Source organism: Arctopsyche grandis, chromosome 2 (assembly GCF_051622035.1).
Source record: "Arctopsyche grandis isolate Sample6627 chromosome 2, ASM5162203v2, whole genome shotgun sequence".
Classification (NCBI taxonomy): Eukaryota; Metazoa; Arthropoda; class Insecta; order Trichoptera; family Hydropsychidae; genus Arctopsyche; species Arctopsyche grandis.
The window spans coordinates 9,591,616-9,609,976 of NC_135356.1; the positions used below are offsets into that span (position 1 = coordinate 9,591,616).

At 34.4% G+C, this 18,361-nt stretch overlaps 1 protein-coding gene across 1 annotated transcript; it reads right to left on the reverse strand.

The window, feature by feature from the left end:
- Positions 1–218: 218 nt before the first annotated feature.
- LOC143922254 (sorting nexin-13-like) lies at positions 219–11,261 on the reverse strand. Its single transcript, XM_077445479.1, has 23 exons — positions 11,075–11,261; positions 10,898–11,006; positions 10,613–10,824; positions 10,329–10,537; positions 10,097–10,243; positions 8,904–9,073; positions 8,291–8,404; positions 7,607–7,739; positions 7,131–7,283; positions 6,820–7,052; positions 6,647–6,741; positions 5,948–6,033; positions 5,283–5,357; positions 5,137–5,205; positions 4,043–4,188; positions 3,753–3,971; positions 3,575–3,671; positions 3,413–3,498; positions 1,897–2,051; positions 1,761–1,829; positions 1,577–1,692; positions 503–616; positions 219–301 (listed from the first exon to the last, which is right to left on the reverse strand). Exons 1-23 carry the CDS (start codon positions 11,185–11,187, stop codon positions 219–221), a joined length of 3,003 nt encoding a protein of 1,000 aa, XP_077301605.1. The 5' UTR covers positions 11,188–11,261.
- Between the last annotated feature and the right edge of the window lie 7,100 nt (positions 11,262–18,361).

Here is an 18,361-nt window from a genome sequence, read left to right on the forward strand (position 1 = left end):
TCAATTTTGATTTACATTGTTTATTACTAAATATTTCACACACTAAGTATAAAATAAAATGCTAAAATTTATCAATAAAAAAGTAAAAGCAGTACAAAGAATGATAATATCACATTGATCTTTTTACCAATGTATATAAAAAATAAATAACAAAAATTGATTTAATATATAATATAATATAAAAATAAATAAAATTCACATATCTTTGATTTTTTTCATCAAAAGCTGGATGGGCTTTCATTGAGCATTCTTTGAAAGACTTTTGCAATATCTTTCTCTTGAAAAACTACTTTAATCAGACCTAAAATTTAATCAAAAATAATCACAATTGAACCATTAAATGTGTATATGCATAGATTCACCACTATATATTGAGAATTCCTGACGCTAGAGTCACTTTATGTGGTGTAATTTGTGACAAACACAAACGAAGAAAACGTCTAGACATCTAGCATTAGCTATTTTCTAGATATAGTGATGGAAATGTACTTAATCTTATTACCTTCAATGAGAACGAAAATAAGCCTAGTATTCAATATCTGGTTTTGGAACATTTCAAACACAGTCATCAGACCTTTCTGCGTAGTTTGAGATCCGATGAGGCGTTTCAGTTCATCTAACACATACATAGATCAATTATTTTAATGTAAATAATAATCGGAACAATTTAAACGTCCATTTTATAAAATAAATGTGCATTTAAAAGAAAATTTGTACATTAAAAAAAGTTTCTGTACAAAATAATTGTATGGATTTTTAAATGACGGATACAGATTGCATTAGAAAGTTTGCTTTGATCATTGAAAAAATATTTGCTACTTAAAAAGTGGATGAAATGTGCATTAAAATGACAAATGAACTGTATTGGCAACGTCGCGAATACCAAAATACGAACCAACCTTTGGTAAAGTTTTATTTATTTAAGATTACGTTTCACTAGTGAGATTATATGTAATTTCACTAGTGAGAAACAAAAGTAAAAACTTTTGACAGTTGACAATTGTCAATAGCGGAAGACTACAACGTTGCAACTATTTGTATCTATTCTAATGTTAGAAAATCTATTTTTTCAAATGATCGTTTCATATTTTTTAATGGTCACTTTATAATGCCAAAAAATTTTATTCGATGCACAATACTAGATTTTTTAATGCGCCGAAAATAATGCAAATTTTTAATGCACAAACATTTTTTTTAAGATACAAAGTATTTTTCTCAATGTACAGTTAAATCGTACCCAACAATAATTACTTTAACAAACATTGTAGCACACATTTTTACACACATAGCACAATGGTGATATGTAAGTATATGATTTAACTAATTTGAGTTATTATTTATTCCGATTTTCATACTCTTATCAGAAAACAATGGAATGAATACTTTCAATGTAATTATATACAGACTTAAAAGGTCAAAGGAACTTAAGATTGAAATACGGTCAACTGAAATACAACTTAGTATTCTTGATTTATTGTAGTATTTAAAACCTTGATGAATTGGGTCTAGTGAGTGAATCATCATTGTGCTCTTAGGATGCAATATACATATTAATATGTATGCGATATACCAATACCTTGTCTGCAAGATAAAAGGAATGTTTTAGCAGCGACGCGAGCACGCGCCTGAGAGTCAATGTCTCGATCTTCACATTTCTTTTCTTTAGTTTTAGTATCCGTGAAATATACACGCCTAAAATACAAAAATAAAATGAAAAACAACACCAAATGATAAAAATTACACCGCATGATTGTATTCACTTGAAGTGATCCAAGTAGGAAGCGATTGAGGCGGGAGACGTCACCGAAGATATGGCATCGATTATTTTCCTAAAAACGACATTTGATTAGTATGACACGTTGTTAACTAGGATAGTTCAATGGTAACCTTTCGCACTTGTTGAGCACGTCTGCAAACATAGTAGTGAGTATTTGACGTAAAATGGCGGCTATTTGTCTTCTCAACCAACGATTCCGACACCGCAATTCGAAAACTTCATCCAAAAGTAGCAACAGCATTCGCAGAGGCAACTCTTCCGAGTCCAGGACATTCTAAATCGGAGATTGATTAATTTACAACTAAAAATCAATGATATGTTACATACATTCAAATCAGGGATGGAAAGCGGCTTCTAATCGATATGTTATTTTATCAAAGGTTGTGAATGATAACTCTAAATTCAATATTACTCATACATACATACATATATACAATGTTGCAGTCCAAGTGTTCACTCCGATTCGTTCATGAACATACTAGTTTGTTCATTCATGAACTATTAGCTTTAGTTTAAGTGCTGACAGTCAAAACCTATCTACAAATAGACTCACCAGGTGTCGTATGAAACTTTTGAGTTGCCAAAACTTCGAGGTGTCAAACCGCCAAGTATTTAAAAAGATATCTTATGGAAACTACGTTACAACACTGCTATGATTCCCGTTTCCGCTAATTTTTAAAATATTGCAACCCAAGGTAAGCATAACGTAAAGGATGGAACAAACGATTGAGAATACTTATAAATATGCCTAATAATATGTGCATGAACAAACTACATACATTCGTTCTCAATTTGTTTTATTGTGTACACTTTGACTGACCAGATTGATTCGTGTATGAACAAATTAGTATGTTCATAAACTAACGAAATTCACAATTGGACTACAACATATAAAATCGTCATATTGAAAGTGGGCAAATTCTAAATTCAAAACGTTATCAACCTATTAGTCAAAAATTTTTCTCCTTATTGCCAACAGCCTTGAAATAAAATATAATGAATTCCACTGCAATTTAATTTGCTATATATTCTGTATGTATGTATGTATGTATGTATAATATTTATAAACCTTCACTTTGGCATAGTAACTATACATTGTTTCAATTAGTTGTAACGAGTTTTGTTACGAATCTCTAGGATATAAGTCAGATGTAATACAAAGATAAGGATATACATACATATGTAAGTCGGATTGCTTTAGCTGACTAATAGAAAGGGCGTATTTTTATATCCACTGTCAAATTAACTTAAATTTACATATTTAATTTCATTTGTGAAGCTTTAGATCTAGAATAAGGTGACCATTTTACATGATTTTAGGTTATGCAACAAAACCAAGACATCCAAAAGAATGATTCTAAATACTTTAATTATTAAAAACGTCAATGAACATTAGAAAGTCATAGATGTACATTTATAAAAATAAAATAATCGATTTCAATATTTATAAACAGGACCATCCGAAGGATTCTGACAGGACAAACACCCACAAAACCAGCAATGTACTGATAAAATCAGTAAAAATGGTTACTTTGATATACATAGAACCACTTGACAATGCATGGCCATCCTATACTTTCAATCCTTAATTTAAATAAAATATACATATACGTATATTAAAAATAATTATATAACCTCATTTTCAAGCCCCAAGTAGTTCTGTCCATATAATAATGAATTATGGGAAATATTTTTATTAGTACTGATCAATTTAGATAAGCCTGGAACATAATAAAAAATATATCAAAAAATATACAATAAACAAGAAATTGTAACCAGACACAAAAATCACTATACCTCCCATAATATCATCCACGGTGTTTGCAAGTTGTTCCGGAACGTTACGAAGAGTGCGCATACCCTGACGTAAGGGTTGTACAATAATCGAATTGATCTAAAAGAAACGCGTCAAATAAAAAAAAAACACTATTTAAATGAAACTGTTCCGTTACAGATACGCTGCGAGGAGCTTTACCACCGTCGGCTGTTGCTTATCTTGAGGTCCACGCGGACTCAGGAACGGAAGTAGATACAGATGCAGTGGTGCGTAGCGAGGAGGACCACCAGGCGAGCCCATGGATGCAAGTGCACTGATCCAAGTGCTCAACGTGACCATTCGGCGCTCCAGAACGTTGCGAGACGTGTTGTGGAAAGTTTTCTTCGACGGAAACTCCATTTTGCTCAATTCCGGATACTGAAAATGTCATTTTTACAAATCGTAAAACGTTAATTGCCCACGTGTAAATATTAAAGTCAAATACTGACAGCTTCTTTGATGACGGTTTGCAACTCGTGGAAATCACTGTAGCGACGATATACATGCCAGCAATGTTGTCTGCCGGTCGTCGGATCCCAACGTTTCACTTCCAGAGCATACACACCATAAGCTTTTCCTCTTTCTTGCATTAATCCTGAATTGTATTATTTCAATATTAGCTATATACTATTATATTGGAATAATAAATGTTGTATGCCAGCAGTATGTGTATATGTTACAGTCAAAGTGTTCGTAAACGAACATACTAGTCTAAGATTTAGCTTTATAACCTGCTAGCTGAATCCCGGCATGCGTTGCAATTGCAAATAAAAAGTATTTTTTTCAATTTAAATAAGTAAATATTGGATACGGTTAAGAACACCTGTTATTTATACTAATTTAATAACATCCGCGATGTATACGATAAAAAGTAAAATATTCATTTGAAATTAAGAAAATTTTGGAGACGGTTGAGAAGCCCTAACATTTAATCTAATTCAGTGAAATCTGCGATAGATATATAGATATAATACAATAAAAAGTTACTTTCTCCATTAAAATAGGAAAATTTAGAACTTTTGAACATTTTGTCACTTGAACGTTATTTCCGTGGACATTTGGTCGCGTGAAGATTTTGTCGCGGGTACATTTTTCCAGTGCACCAATTGTCGGGTACATTTTGTCGTTGAACCTTTTGGAAATGAACCAATTATCGTGTAGCCATCGCTTATGTCTCTAGACAACCAGATACTACATACATTTGTTCATACACAAATCAATCTGGCCAGTTATAGTGTATACAAAAGAACAAATTGACAAACGAACTATGTAGTTTGTTCAGGCACAAACTATTAGATATAAAAATATTCTAGAATTGCAACATTTAAAAAATTAGCGGAAACAGAAATTATATTAACTTTGACGTTTTGACATCACAAAAGTTTTGACCGCTAAAAGTTTCATTCGACACCTGCCGAGTCTATTTTAAGCTTTTGACTGTAAATACTTAAACTAAAACCAATAGTTCGTGTATGAACAAACTAATATGTTCATGAACGAACCGGAGTGAACGCTTGGACTGCAACAAATATAAATAATGCACCTGTTTCGACAATGACTACTTCAAGCCTGCACGGCAATTCCGGAGATAGATATGACGATTTTGGAACGTCTGAAACATTCAATGTAATAATTGAAATACACTAATGAATAAATATGCATATAGACACTATAATATTGTTTAATAACCGCTTTGTAGTGACGAATCCATGTTCAATTTTGCCACAACTTGTTCGTTTTTAGACTCAAATTCCTCGGTCATAACTAAAAGACAAAAAAAAAGTAATTCTACAAATTTTCTATTAATAAGACAAGTTTTATTATGGATTAGGTTCAAAATTCATCTTCAAAAAATGTATTATTATATTCAGAAAAATAATTTTGCATTCTTTTCTCAAGTACTACAATATTTTGTGGCTAACTTATTAATTTTACCTTATGTATTTATATGATTTTCTTAATAATATCATTTTTTTTCTTTTTTCTTATTCTGCTTTAGTATTTTCTTTTTTAAACATACGTATGATGTTTACTTGACTGGAGTGCAAGCAACCTTTGACTTCATGTTGTTTTGTTAATAAAAATCTAATTAACCAAATCAGACCTGTAGATCTCATACATAAAATAAATCAGATTATGATTTATTTTCATTTATTTATATATTACTTTTGTAGTGATATATATGAACATACATACATACATATGTATATGTATACTAATCTATGAATGCCAACAGTGCTGTGGTTATCATATATAATATTACAAACGTAACATGTACTGATTAACTATACGTTTTATAAACTAAAATTTCTGTCAATTTTACATACAGCGAACAATAAATAAAATAATCAAACCAGTATCTTCAGACGAGGTCTCAATATTTGGTTTTGGTATGTAAAAATTTGATCCAGAACTTCCGGTACGACGGTGATCAATAAATCTGATAAAACAATGCATACAAAGTTGTTAAAATATCTTTTTAAAAAGACTCAATAAAAATAAGTCATGAAAATGGAAGTTAGGGATGCCATAAGACTGCCCTAGTTGTTATGTGGGAATGTTTCACTAACAGAATGGCCAAGAAGGTGAGAAGCAATATTAAACCAGCAGCATAAATCAATAGTTAGCATGTAATATTTTCAATTGTGTGGTCACGGGTTCTATCCCGTATGCTGCTGGCCAGACCTAGGATATGTGACTCCAAGGTCGATCGTTTCCTATCAGAGTTTGCCAATTTATCTGTTTTCATTGAAACGGTTCCAGCAAATTGGCAACATTCTGCCAAATTCGAGTTAGACAGCATCTCGAATTTAACTGATTAAAAATTGCTGCAAAAATTTCACCACAGATGTCCCTGTGGCTGTTAATCGTTTGACTATAGATGTCGTTTTTAATAAATGGGTGTACTTATACCGGTTTAAATAATTAATACATAATTCTTAATCTGTATAGCACACTCGTCGCATTGGAGCAATCTGTTAGACGAGTGTGCATGATTGGTTGAATAAATAAAAGGGCAGTCTTATGGCCTCCAAATCAATCAAAATTTATACCGTGGATTTTCAATGGCTGGAGTAGTGCCTTCCAAATCCAACTCGGCTAATAACCTAGTGTATTGATTTGAATTTCTAAATGCAGATTCAACCGACTGAAAACAGACTTGTTTTATAAAAGTATCATCGTACTCATAGTACAGTAATAAATGACAAAGTGCATTAATACCAACCTCGAGTTTAGAATGAATGTACTTTTTAATTTCATCGAACCAATTGAGACAAGTATCGTTCAGCGGCATGCTAAGTTTGGCGTGGAATTTTTCCAACATTGCGTTCGGCACGTCCAAGTAATTCATCGACTTTCTGGAGAAGTACTGATCGTATATGGTGAAGGCTGCGGTCCGCAGAGCCACTCCAGACGGACTTTTATTGACATCGGTGATTGTAGAACTCTTTCCGATCTCTGCAAATGCGAAAAGATCACAGGTAAGCTGTGGGAAATTTGACAATAATTACATCTTATCTTCCCGTCGATAGTTACCTGATAAATGTTTCAACGCTGCAGCGTGCCAGGCTTCGATGCTGATGTAACAAAATATGTACGTGTGAGCGCTGACTGAATGTGCAAAGTCCAAAAAGTAGCATAGGGCGAGATGATTATCCAGTAGGAAACCCAGAGGCATCTTAGTCAAAACTGAAGATGGTGTAAATATTGTGATTTGGCATGCAACAACAATTTCACAAAGTCTGTTAAATTTGAATATGAATTGACAAGTCATTTGAATCATTTTAATATGAAATTACAAGTTACGGTACAAATATTATGAGCAGAAATTTATTTATAGCAATAGCATAAAATAGCAACACACTGTTACTTACATACATACATACACACAAAAGGTACTCACGCGGATTGGTTTCAAAACTATTGTATGTACATCTTCAACTCTACGCTCAAAGTATCAAGTATTAAATTTTATTGGACTGTTTCGTTATATAAACTGTATAAACACTAACACATGGTCGATCTGATGGGTGTGGGCGGAGCTAGCATCGACGTCCGATTTGTGAGCAGTCTCGAAAGATATTGCAACGAAGACAACTGTTGCTTGACTCCAATGTCGCACTCACCCCCAGCATCCCTGGACGCCTGTTGACAATGAAAACCTAATCTTAAATTCACACAAACAAACACACGGCACACAACGCAGCAACATTAACGGGTCGCATTTGAACGCAAAGTTGTTGAACGTCAAATTCCTTCACCTTCAAAGCCCGCTTTAAAGATCAAGGAATTTGACCCTTAAAGCCCTCAACATGAGGCCACCACCCCCCCAACGAATACAGTCCAAGAGACCCTTTCGTCGGAGAACGAGACGGGTGTTCATGAATATCGCACAAGAACAACCGCACATCACTGTTCTAATAAAAAAACCACACTGTACATAACCGAGTACAAAATTAACAACAACGCATGAACACATAAAGCGCGCATGCGTTAGGAAATAATACCTGAAATGTGCCGTGCGAATGCACGCATACCTCTATATATATATATATATATACATATATATGTATATATATATATATATATATATATATATATATATATATATATATATATATATATATATATATATACATATATGTATATATGTAAATTTCAACAATAATATCATATTCGCAATTGAATAGCATTACCAAATTGTGGATCTCCTTTTGGACTATGGCCAGTGTCGCTTTCAGTTCGTCGACATTATCCGTGGTGCGAAGAACCGTCAAGAAGGATTCCGTTGACAGAGTATCCCTCGAGCTCTGAAATAAGTTTCAAATTTATTTTTTTAATTTATACCAGAAAGGCCTAACAGGTAACTCAGTAACATTGTATATTTGATACAAGTATTATTATTATTATACAAAGTAAATACATATCAACTAACACCCACAGAGACATCTATGGTCAAATTTGTAAATTTGCAGCATTTTATACAATTCAGCGAAATTGGAGATTGTTGATAACTCGAGATTTGTGAGAAAATGGGTTAGGTTGTCAATTCGTTGGAACCGTTTTTCAATGAAAATCAAATAAACTGGCAAACTCTGATAGGAAACGATCGACGAGGAGTCACAAAACCAAGGTCTGGCCAGCAGAAACCAGTGGGATTTGAACCCGTGACCACTTTGTTCAAAGCATTATATGCTAACCACTAGTCTATTCTGCTGGTTATGTTAATTTTAGTTTTATATCATATAGTATTTGTTAAAATGTTAAGTTTGGTTTGATATATGGTATTTGGTGACAATGTTGACTTACCATTCTCAGGATTAGAGTATTCAGGGTGTCTGGATTGACGATGTGATCCAAGAGTGATGTGGTCACGTTGCACAGCAACGCTCTCAATAAGCACAATGTAGCGTTGTTCTTCAGCTCGTCGCTTTTGACGATTGAAAACAATATCACTTGCGACAGCTCGGCAATGAACACTGCAAAGTAACAAAGTAATTCATAGGTCTAAGTAATATTAATTGTAATCTTATATTATCAATATATTATCAAAATGAACGAATTTTGTATCATCATCATCATTCACAGCCATTCTTCCTTTGGCCTTTCCGACATGATTCCATTGGTCTCTTTGAGCAACTCTCATCCATCTCATTCCATACATTTTTCTGATTTCATTCACCTGTGACCTTCCTTGCACGGTTTTTACATTCTCTCGGGTAACATTCGAGCACTTCTTTCGTACATCTGTCGTCCCTTCTTCTAGGTACGTGATCCGCCCATTGCTATTTCAATTTCTTTACTCTCGCCATTACAACGACCAGGTCCAGCCCGAGGGAATATGGCGCTCCTAGGCAGATTGGTTTTTAGCGCCATGAGTCTGGTTTGCTTTACTAAATATTTCGTTTAAAGTCACGTTTTGGCAGTACTTTTTTAAAATACAATTCCAAGTAACCATTTGTACTGACGACAGTTTTTTTTGACAAGTTTTATTCGCGAGTCGTTGATATTTGACAGTCGACTTCCTGCGTTCCTCGTAAATTATAATTATATTCAGTAATTATAGTCAGTATTGTAACTTCAAGTAGAAAAATTAAGTTGAACATAAAATTTTTCATAAGTTCAAAGAAAGACGATTGTTTTTTTCAATTTTATCAAAGAAAAATGAGGGCGCCTTGTGGTCTGCTTGGCAAGCGTTCAGACACAAAATACACCCGTAATGAAAGCATTGTCTTAAATATAGCTTCTATTTTCATGGTTGGACTTAAATCTAGCGCCATACTATTCCTAAAATTGGTGCTCCCAGGGTATCAATATCAATTCGCATTTGGCTATGTAGCTTAATTGCGTGTGGGCACGTTAATACAAGAGCCGTGTCGGTCAGGAACCGACTTATACTTACATATGTTGCAAGTAAATCATCCTCTCACTAATCACCTATTTACTGAACAAAACACAGTTGATATTTTAATTCTTATCCTAGTACTATTTTTAAAACTTACCGGACTTTTTCGAAACATCAGTACTTATGTATTTTCTAGACACCACTTTCTTTTCCAATTCGTATTCTATTTCAAAAAATCTCTGCTCTAAAGTGTTCGTTGCAGCTTTGCCGCCAATGAAAGTCTTAGTAGGAAACTTCGGCATTTCTATAAAAAAAAAACAAACAATATGATACAAATACATAAAATGAATGTGAACACCAAAACAGGTGAACTATTAACAAAGAGTTACCGCTATATGATGCAACATCTGTATCGCTTTTGTTCCTGCGATGATGGGGAGTGCTGCGTGCCGGTGACCTAGCCGGAGACCTGCGTCTTTGCTGTTTGAGATTAGAGGTCGGGACTCCACCTCCGGAGACTCGGAACAGCCGCAGGTGAGACGCCATATCGTCAACCAACTTTCCTGTAATGTGGGTCAGCCAATCGACCGATTGCAGCCTGCAATTGAACAAAACTCAATACATTATATGACTAGTACACCAATAATAGTACACATCTTGGAATTCATCCCACCGATTGGAAACGTCGGTTGCGCAGTCGAGAGCCGCCAGTTTGATAGCTTGCGGAAAATGCGTATCGTACGCTACCGTCCTGTACCAAGACGAAACATAGTCTTCAATTAGAATGTCTATAATCTCTATAATGAAAGAGTCCACCTCCTTGTGTCCGGTGATTTTTTTATATTTCAATTGTGTTAGGTCGACTCTATAAGCAGACGAAGTTGACTGAAATCAAAAAAGTTAGATTAAACATTCAAATATATAGGCGAATGTTTAATTTTATTTGTATTTCACTTGCTCGTAATGGCCGAGAGGAGTATCGTTGATCAAGAGGATTCGACAGAAGATCAGCTTGTGATGGATATTTCTTCTTTCCATCGAGAGACAGACGTACGACGGTGAAGCCGCTGAAAAATATTAAGCCCATATAAATGAGATTAGTACATTTATCAACTCGGCTGTATAAAGTTCGTACCCTGAAAGGATCAGTCCTATCATGATGAAGATTTTCAAGCATCCAAATACTCCGAAGGTGGCTAAGAATAATACGACAATGGCACATGTCCATTTCGTTCCAGTGGATGTCATTTTAAGGAGCTGTACACTATTTTGAGTTGGGATTCCATTCACAGGCTGACAGATGTCAAATTGGCGAAACTTTTTTCTACGCGTTGGCCATAACGCGATATTTTATGTCGTAAGATGAACGGCGTTTAATTGCGGTTTTTTAACTTTAAATTATTTAAAACGGTGTTTGGAGAACTTTTAGCACTTTTGGATGAATGAGGATTCTTTAATTCATCACTCAATTTACATCCAAGTTTTCTATGAAAAAATATTTCAATATACGTGAAACAATGGGTGACCGGAAAAATGCACTCTCGAGACATCCAAACTTGCTAAGATGCTCAAGGAGAACTAACGCAATCAGACCCGCACCTATCATATGTACAAATGTGTGCAACGTACACCAAAATATAAAAGCGGCCGAAAAAAACGAGAGTCGGAAAAATTATACTCCTTAAAAAATACGAAACAAGACATCGTACATTTTAAAATGCATCTAGGCTGTTTTGTTGTATAATTTTGGATTGCTGTTGCAAATTACAACTTGAAACACACCCGAACTACATATAACTCGAGGAAATAGCGGGATAGCAGGTATAGCTTCGATTCGCATAGAAGGTCTTTTATATTCTATTATCTTTGCGACTGCCAGATGTATTTTCTCAAGGATGTTGAGTATTGGTTGGTCATCAACAAAACAAAATTATTACGGGTTATTAGCAGTGCTGGCCTTACACTCAATGGCGCCCTCGGGCAATTTTTCCTAAACACCATTAGAAAAAAATTTTGCCTTTGGCGCTCTAATCTAAAATTTGGTAAAATTTGGTATGGATTTTGGCGCCTTTGACGCATCGAGCGGCGCCCTAACTTATTTGGTGGCCTTAGGAGCCACCGACCAAGCCCCCCACTAAAACCGGCACTGATTATTATCTAAGGATTCACTTTACAATAGGAAAACGTTGATAGATTAATATTTACGATTAGAAAATTTGTCTAATTCGTCACGCATCCTAAACAAAAAATCTGGGTGTGACCAACCCATGACTTTATCTGTGTATTTGAGGAATATAAGAAGGTTACAAAACAAACTTCCGGTTGTCGGATTTTGTTCAAATTTTTTTTATTATTTAAAATCAGTATAGTTATTATACACATTAAATATCAAGGGGATAAAAATAATTTAAAATGTCAAAAAAAAATAATGAAAAATTGTTTTAAAAAAAAATACTACTTCCGGTTTACGAATTCTGACCAAAACGTTAGCAGCTCTAAGTCAGTACATAAAGAATACAAATATAAATTTTCAGCTATATACGTTCAGGGGTGTGGACAGGATCCAGGCGACAACATTTTTGACCTTTCTAATAGGAGAAAATCCCACTTCCGGTTCATTAAATTTGATGGTTTTATTTTTTATTTTTACTTAAAACCACTATCTCTATTATACACAATAAATATCAAGAAGCTGAAAATAATTTAAAAGGTCAAAATAAAATAATGAAAAAATAATGAAATATTGTTTTAAAAAAAAATACTACTTCCGGTTTACGAATTCTGACCAAAACTTTACCAAATCTAAGTTAGTGCATAAAAAATACAAATATAATTTTTCAGCTTAATACGTTCAGGGGTGTGGACAGGATCCAGGCGACAACATTTTTGACCTTTCTAAGAGGAGAAAAACCCACTTCCGGTTTATTAAATTTAGTGATTTTTTTTTATTTTCATCAAATTAATACACAAATTATACTTGAATTTTTTCATGAAGATCACACATGTTTAAGGGGTCGAAAAAAATAATGGATGATAAATCGAACAAGAGTAAACTGCCACTTCCGGTTGAGGTATGCTTACCAAATTTTATCCATAACTTTTTATTACGCTTAAAGTTCTAGATATAAAATTTCAGTTCAATAAACCAAAAGGTTTCTGAGAAAAACATAAAAAACCTCGATTCTCTAAAGTAAAACTACTACTTCCGGTTCAGATAAAAATATTTAAAAAATATAAGATTATAGACATTATTATTTCTATTACATGTAAAAAAAATTAATCCGATTCAGTTAGCGGTTTGGGAGATAATTGAATTCAAAAACTTAAAAAAAAGAGGACACCTATAAGGGGAGGTACCATTTCCGGTCAACTTAAAAACTTGAAAAAAATTTTCGTCATGTCTATAAGAATTTTAGTACCCGATACCAAGTTTTGGTTCGATAAGACTAACGGTGTTCAAAAAATCCCCAAAACACACAGACACACACACACACACACACACACAGACATACACACACATACACACACACACACACAGACACACACACACACACAGACACACACACACAGACACACACACACAGACACACACACACATTTTTTATAGATCATGAAAACGTGAGCAGTAATCGATTCTGAGTTCGAATCAGTCAAAATCTCGAGTTCGAATTTTCGCATGATCACAAAACTTCATCTATTGTTACTACGTACATAGATAAAGTAAAAATCGAAAACCTTGTTGAAGTTCTGCAAATCGAGTTAATTAAAAAGACGATTTTATTACCAATGAACTTTCTTAATTACTTAAAAAAAAGTAAAAAATCATATTTTCCATTTGTTTTATAAATACTCGAATTTATGAATATTGAAAAAGGGGCGAATTTATTCGAATATCGAATATTCGATTGGGACCCCCAATATACATATGCACATATTATATGTACACGCAGACAAATACGATTCAAAGTTTCGTTAATCCCATGGGACGAGTAGACAAAAATTGGTTTGTTGAAATTTTTCCAGGGTTACATTGATTGGCAGGAAATCGATTATGGAGAAATTAAAATAATGGGTTTGTATTTAAAAAAAAAATTCGGTTACACAAAATTGTTTCAATTTCACATATAAATAAAGTACTTTCGTCCGAGTCAAAATAAGATGTGGAATTAATTTTTAATAGTTCCGTGAAATCAATTATTAGTCGGCTTGACGACATTTAGTGTGAATGACTTAAAATGTGTCAAATTCGTTTGATGCCGAAAATATATGAATTACCACAAGAAACAAAGTATTGTTAATCAATATCGTTATTATGTATACATAGAAATGTTTACAGCGAAGGTTGTTTTGAGCCAAACAAATAAATAAGTAAACATTCAACATTCAGATCCCTCATTTCGATTTACAATCCCAAAGCGAGCTCAAAGTATTAAAAAACAGGATTTCAGCAAAGTTAAATTTCGAACAACGGGTTTTCGGGGAGCGTTGACAGTGACAAATCTCATAGGAAGACGTACAAAATAAAGTCTAGAAATCGGGTAACGAAAAAAATTCAGTATAAAAATGTTAATAATGGCCGAGTTGAAAACATCAACACTTTATCGTGATTTTCAGACTAATTATTTTGTTTGGGGTATAAATATGTAGTAATAAGTAGTCACCGGAGCCTGAGGTGTCCGTGTATTGTTCAAAGGTTGTAAATGCATTGTTAAAGGTTTGCCGAACAATGGATAGCACTGTGACTATCCTACCTCTAGTAATAAGTCAACAAAAAGCTTTTATTTCTAAAAATAAAATCTTACAAAAAGTGAAAGTGACAAACTATATAAAATCAAGACCACTTCAATCCAAATATATGAAAATTTTGTTTTTTTAAGTGGACACAAAGCACTTTTATTACATATTGAAGTGAGATGGCTATCCAGAGGAAAAGCACTATTAATATTCTGCTAAAGTTTTAACAAATCCTTCATGGTTGATAAAACTTGCATATCTGACAGATATATTGTTACCAAGCGCAATGAAGTTAACTTATAATCATTACAAGTAAAAATAAAAAAAAATATTAATAATTATTGATTTCCTTGTAATTATTAATAATCATTACAAGGAAAAAGTATTACAATTTTCAATCCAAGAGATAAAATTGAATCTTTTGTTAAAAAAAAAATACAATTTTGGATTTCATCAGTCGAATCTAATAATTTTGATTGTTTTCCTGCCTTACTTGAATGTTTAAATAAATTAAATTTTAAGGTAGATCAAGAATTTTCCAAAGTATTTTTAGAACACCTATGTACATAACTTGAAACCAACTCTTACATAGTAAGGACGATTCCTGGGTTCGGAATCCATTTTCTGTGACAGCTAAGCCACTAGGCTTATTTATTTATAATTTTTTTTTAAATTTCGCCATAGTAATGTAGGAATCTCGTCATCGTCATCGTCATCGAAACATTCGAGAATATTCCGCAACAACAAACTACATTCCCGAAAACCAGACGTCGCACACCTGCAACCATTATATTAAACTCGAGCGGAACGCCCCTACCAGTCGAGTGGAACCAAAACGGTCGAAACACGCCGCCACCATTAAACTACATCGAGCGGAACGGCGCCAATCATTCCAGAAAATTCTACGCCTCGACAAAAGCAAATTCCTCGTTTACGCATCAACAAACACATGCGCTTACGCATCAACAACCACTTCCATCAATCATTCCAGAAAATTCTACGCCTCGACAAAAGTGCATTCCTCTCTTACGCATCAACAAACCACCACCATCGATCAGGTGATTCCAGAAACACTATAAAAGGAGGTACAACCCAAACAACGCCAGTCGACCCACAGCAGCAAGCGTCGACATACAGCTCCTGACCAGCCACCACTACACTACGCGGACTTGGAAGATCAACCAGCCGGACGAGCCAGCAACACACTGCCGTATCCAGAGACCTTCCGAACATAGCCGAACAACGAGCCAGCAACACACTGCCGCATCCAGAGACCTTCAGAACATAGCTGAATGCCGAGCCAGCGACACTCTACCATATCCAGAGACCGCTGAACGACATACTTTTGCCCACAAATATAATACCTTTGTACAACCATAGGCAAACAATAAAACTTTATAAAACTAGCACAACAGTGTTTCGTTAGGCCGGGATACGGTCAACACACATGTACCCCGCCTACAGTAACATTACAGATTAGCTCCAGGTCGTCACTATGGCTAATTTAATACAAGACATTGAAAACTCATAATTAACGAGACATCTAATACATAATTATTGTTAATATTAAATCGAAACAATAACTGACACCTATGGTCAGATATTACAAACATCGTATAAATACGATTAATAACATTTTTCATGTAACAATACGAATTTTTACATTGGATAAACAACCACAGAGACATCTATGGTGAGAAATCTGGCGAAATCTGAGATATAACAATAACTCAAAGTTTGCAACAGAAAATTGGGAAGGAAAATCCAATTTTATAGGAACCGGTTCAATTAAAATCATAAAAATTGGCAAATTCTGATAAGAAACTATCGACCTCGACAAACCAAGGTCTGGCCAACAACAAAACTCTTAGTGGGAATCGAACCCGTGACATCAAGCATGAAAGAATTCAATACGCACCACTTGACCACGCTGCTGGTTAAGCGCAAGTGACTATGAAAATCGGATTGATTTAATTAGTGACTCTGATTTGAAACAAAAATACAACGATCAGTCTTTAAATGATTTCTGGGCGAGTTGTCAGAAGTGTACCTCAATTTTTCAAAACAAGCTTGTTTTACTTCCGTTTTCTACAACCTATTTATGGGAAGAAGGATTTTATTATTATGCTGCAACGAAGTCAAAGTGCAGATATTAGAATGCAACTTACCAATATTGTGCCTGATATCAAAAAGAGGTGACCGTCACCGCACTGAATGTTAAAAAGTCGAAAATGTTCGTTTACCATGCATACATATGAAAAACATTTAGTATATATATCAGTAGACACCGGACCCAGAAGGTGCCGCGTTATGTTCAAAGGGTGTAAATGCATTGTTTAAGGTTTGCCGAACCTTTTTTACAAAGGATTTACAACAACGGAACAATGTGACTATCCGGTGTCTATATATCAGTGGCGTGCGGTAAAACTCTCTCCCCCCCCGTCGTACATCCTCACTTAATTTGCGCGAGCAGGATACAACAGGAACAAGAAGAACAGGCTTTTCCTTCCGTTTCTGCGCGCGCACATTAAACAAGGCTGTATGACAAAAAGAGAGATAATTTAACCGCATGCCACTCATATATATTATATATATATGTACATAGTACCGTTTACCATGCACCTTTTTTTATCTTTCGACATTAGATCTTTCGATTTTCGATGTTTGCCTTCCGATATTCGCTTTTTCGGGCTTTTCACTTTCGATTTTTAGCCAATTTAATCAGGAACCGTTTCAACAACGAAATCAGAAAAATTGGCAAACTCTGATAGGAAACGATCGCCCTGGAGTCACAAATATCCAAGTCTGACCAGCAGCATTGCAGAAAATACTCAGAATACATTATTTTTCAATCGAGGTCAATCGGGATCGAACCCGGCGTCCCTGTGTTAGTTTGTTCAACAACAATGAAAAAGATAAACTTGTATGAGTTACCCTATATTCTCCTTTTTGAAATCGTACTGTACAACAATGTGATGACTAGAGGTAGGATAGTCACAGTGCTATCCATTGTTGGGCAAACCTTTAACAATGCATTTACAACCTTTGAACAATACACGGCCCCCTCAGGCTCCGGTGACTAGTGATGACCAATACATTCAAGAGTGTGTCACGAACGGGGTGAAACGTGAGGGCTGAATATTTGACGTAACTATTGTGGCTAATGGTCGATCATAAAAATACATCATTTTATTTCTACGACTTACATATGTATGTATGTAAGTTGACACAGACGAAAATTTTGCCTAAGTTAAAATTTATTTTGTATGGGTTTGTGAATATCTAGAATATCTATATCGAAAACTCTCTTATATCTACATACAATAAACACGAGTGCGATCTTTATTTATTTGTTGATTCTACGTTATTATATTTCTCAAATAAATTTTGTTTCAAATGGTTGATTGGGATACAAAAGCAGAGATTACATACATTTTGTGTCGGATATTATTGATTTAGCCAAAAAACCGTCCTGTTCAAAGCATCACGCGGATCGACCACGTGACGCACTCCCTAAAACAAATTTGCTAGTAATTACATACATATAATATAAACGTTGAGGTGAATAATTTTAATACATTTAAATACGAACACAGAAAACCTCTAATTGAAAATTGAAAAGTGAAAATGAAAATGTTTTTTTTGAAAATTAGACAATAGTCGAACAGTAAGTACGTGATCGATAATA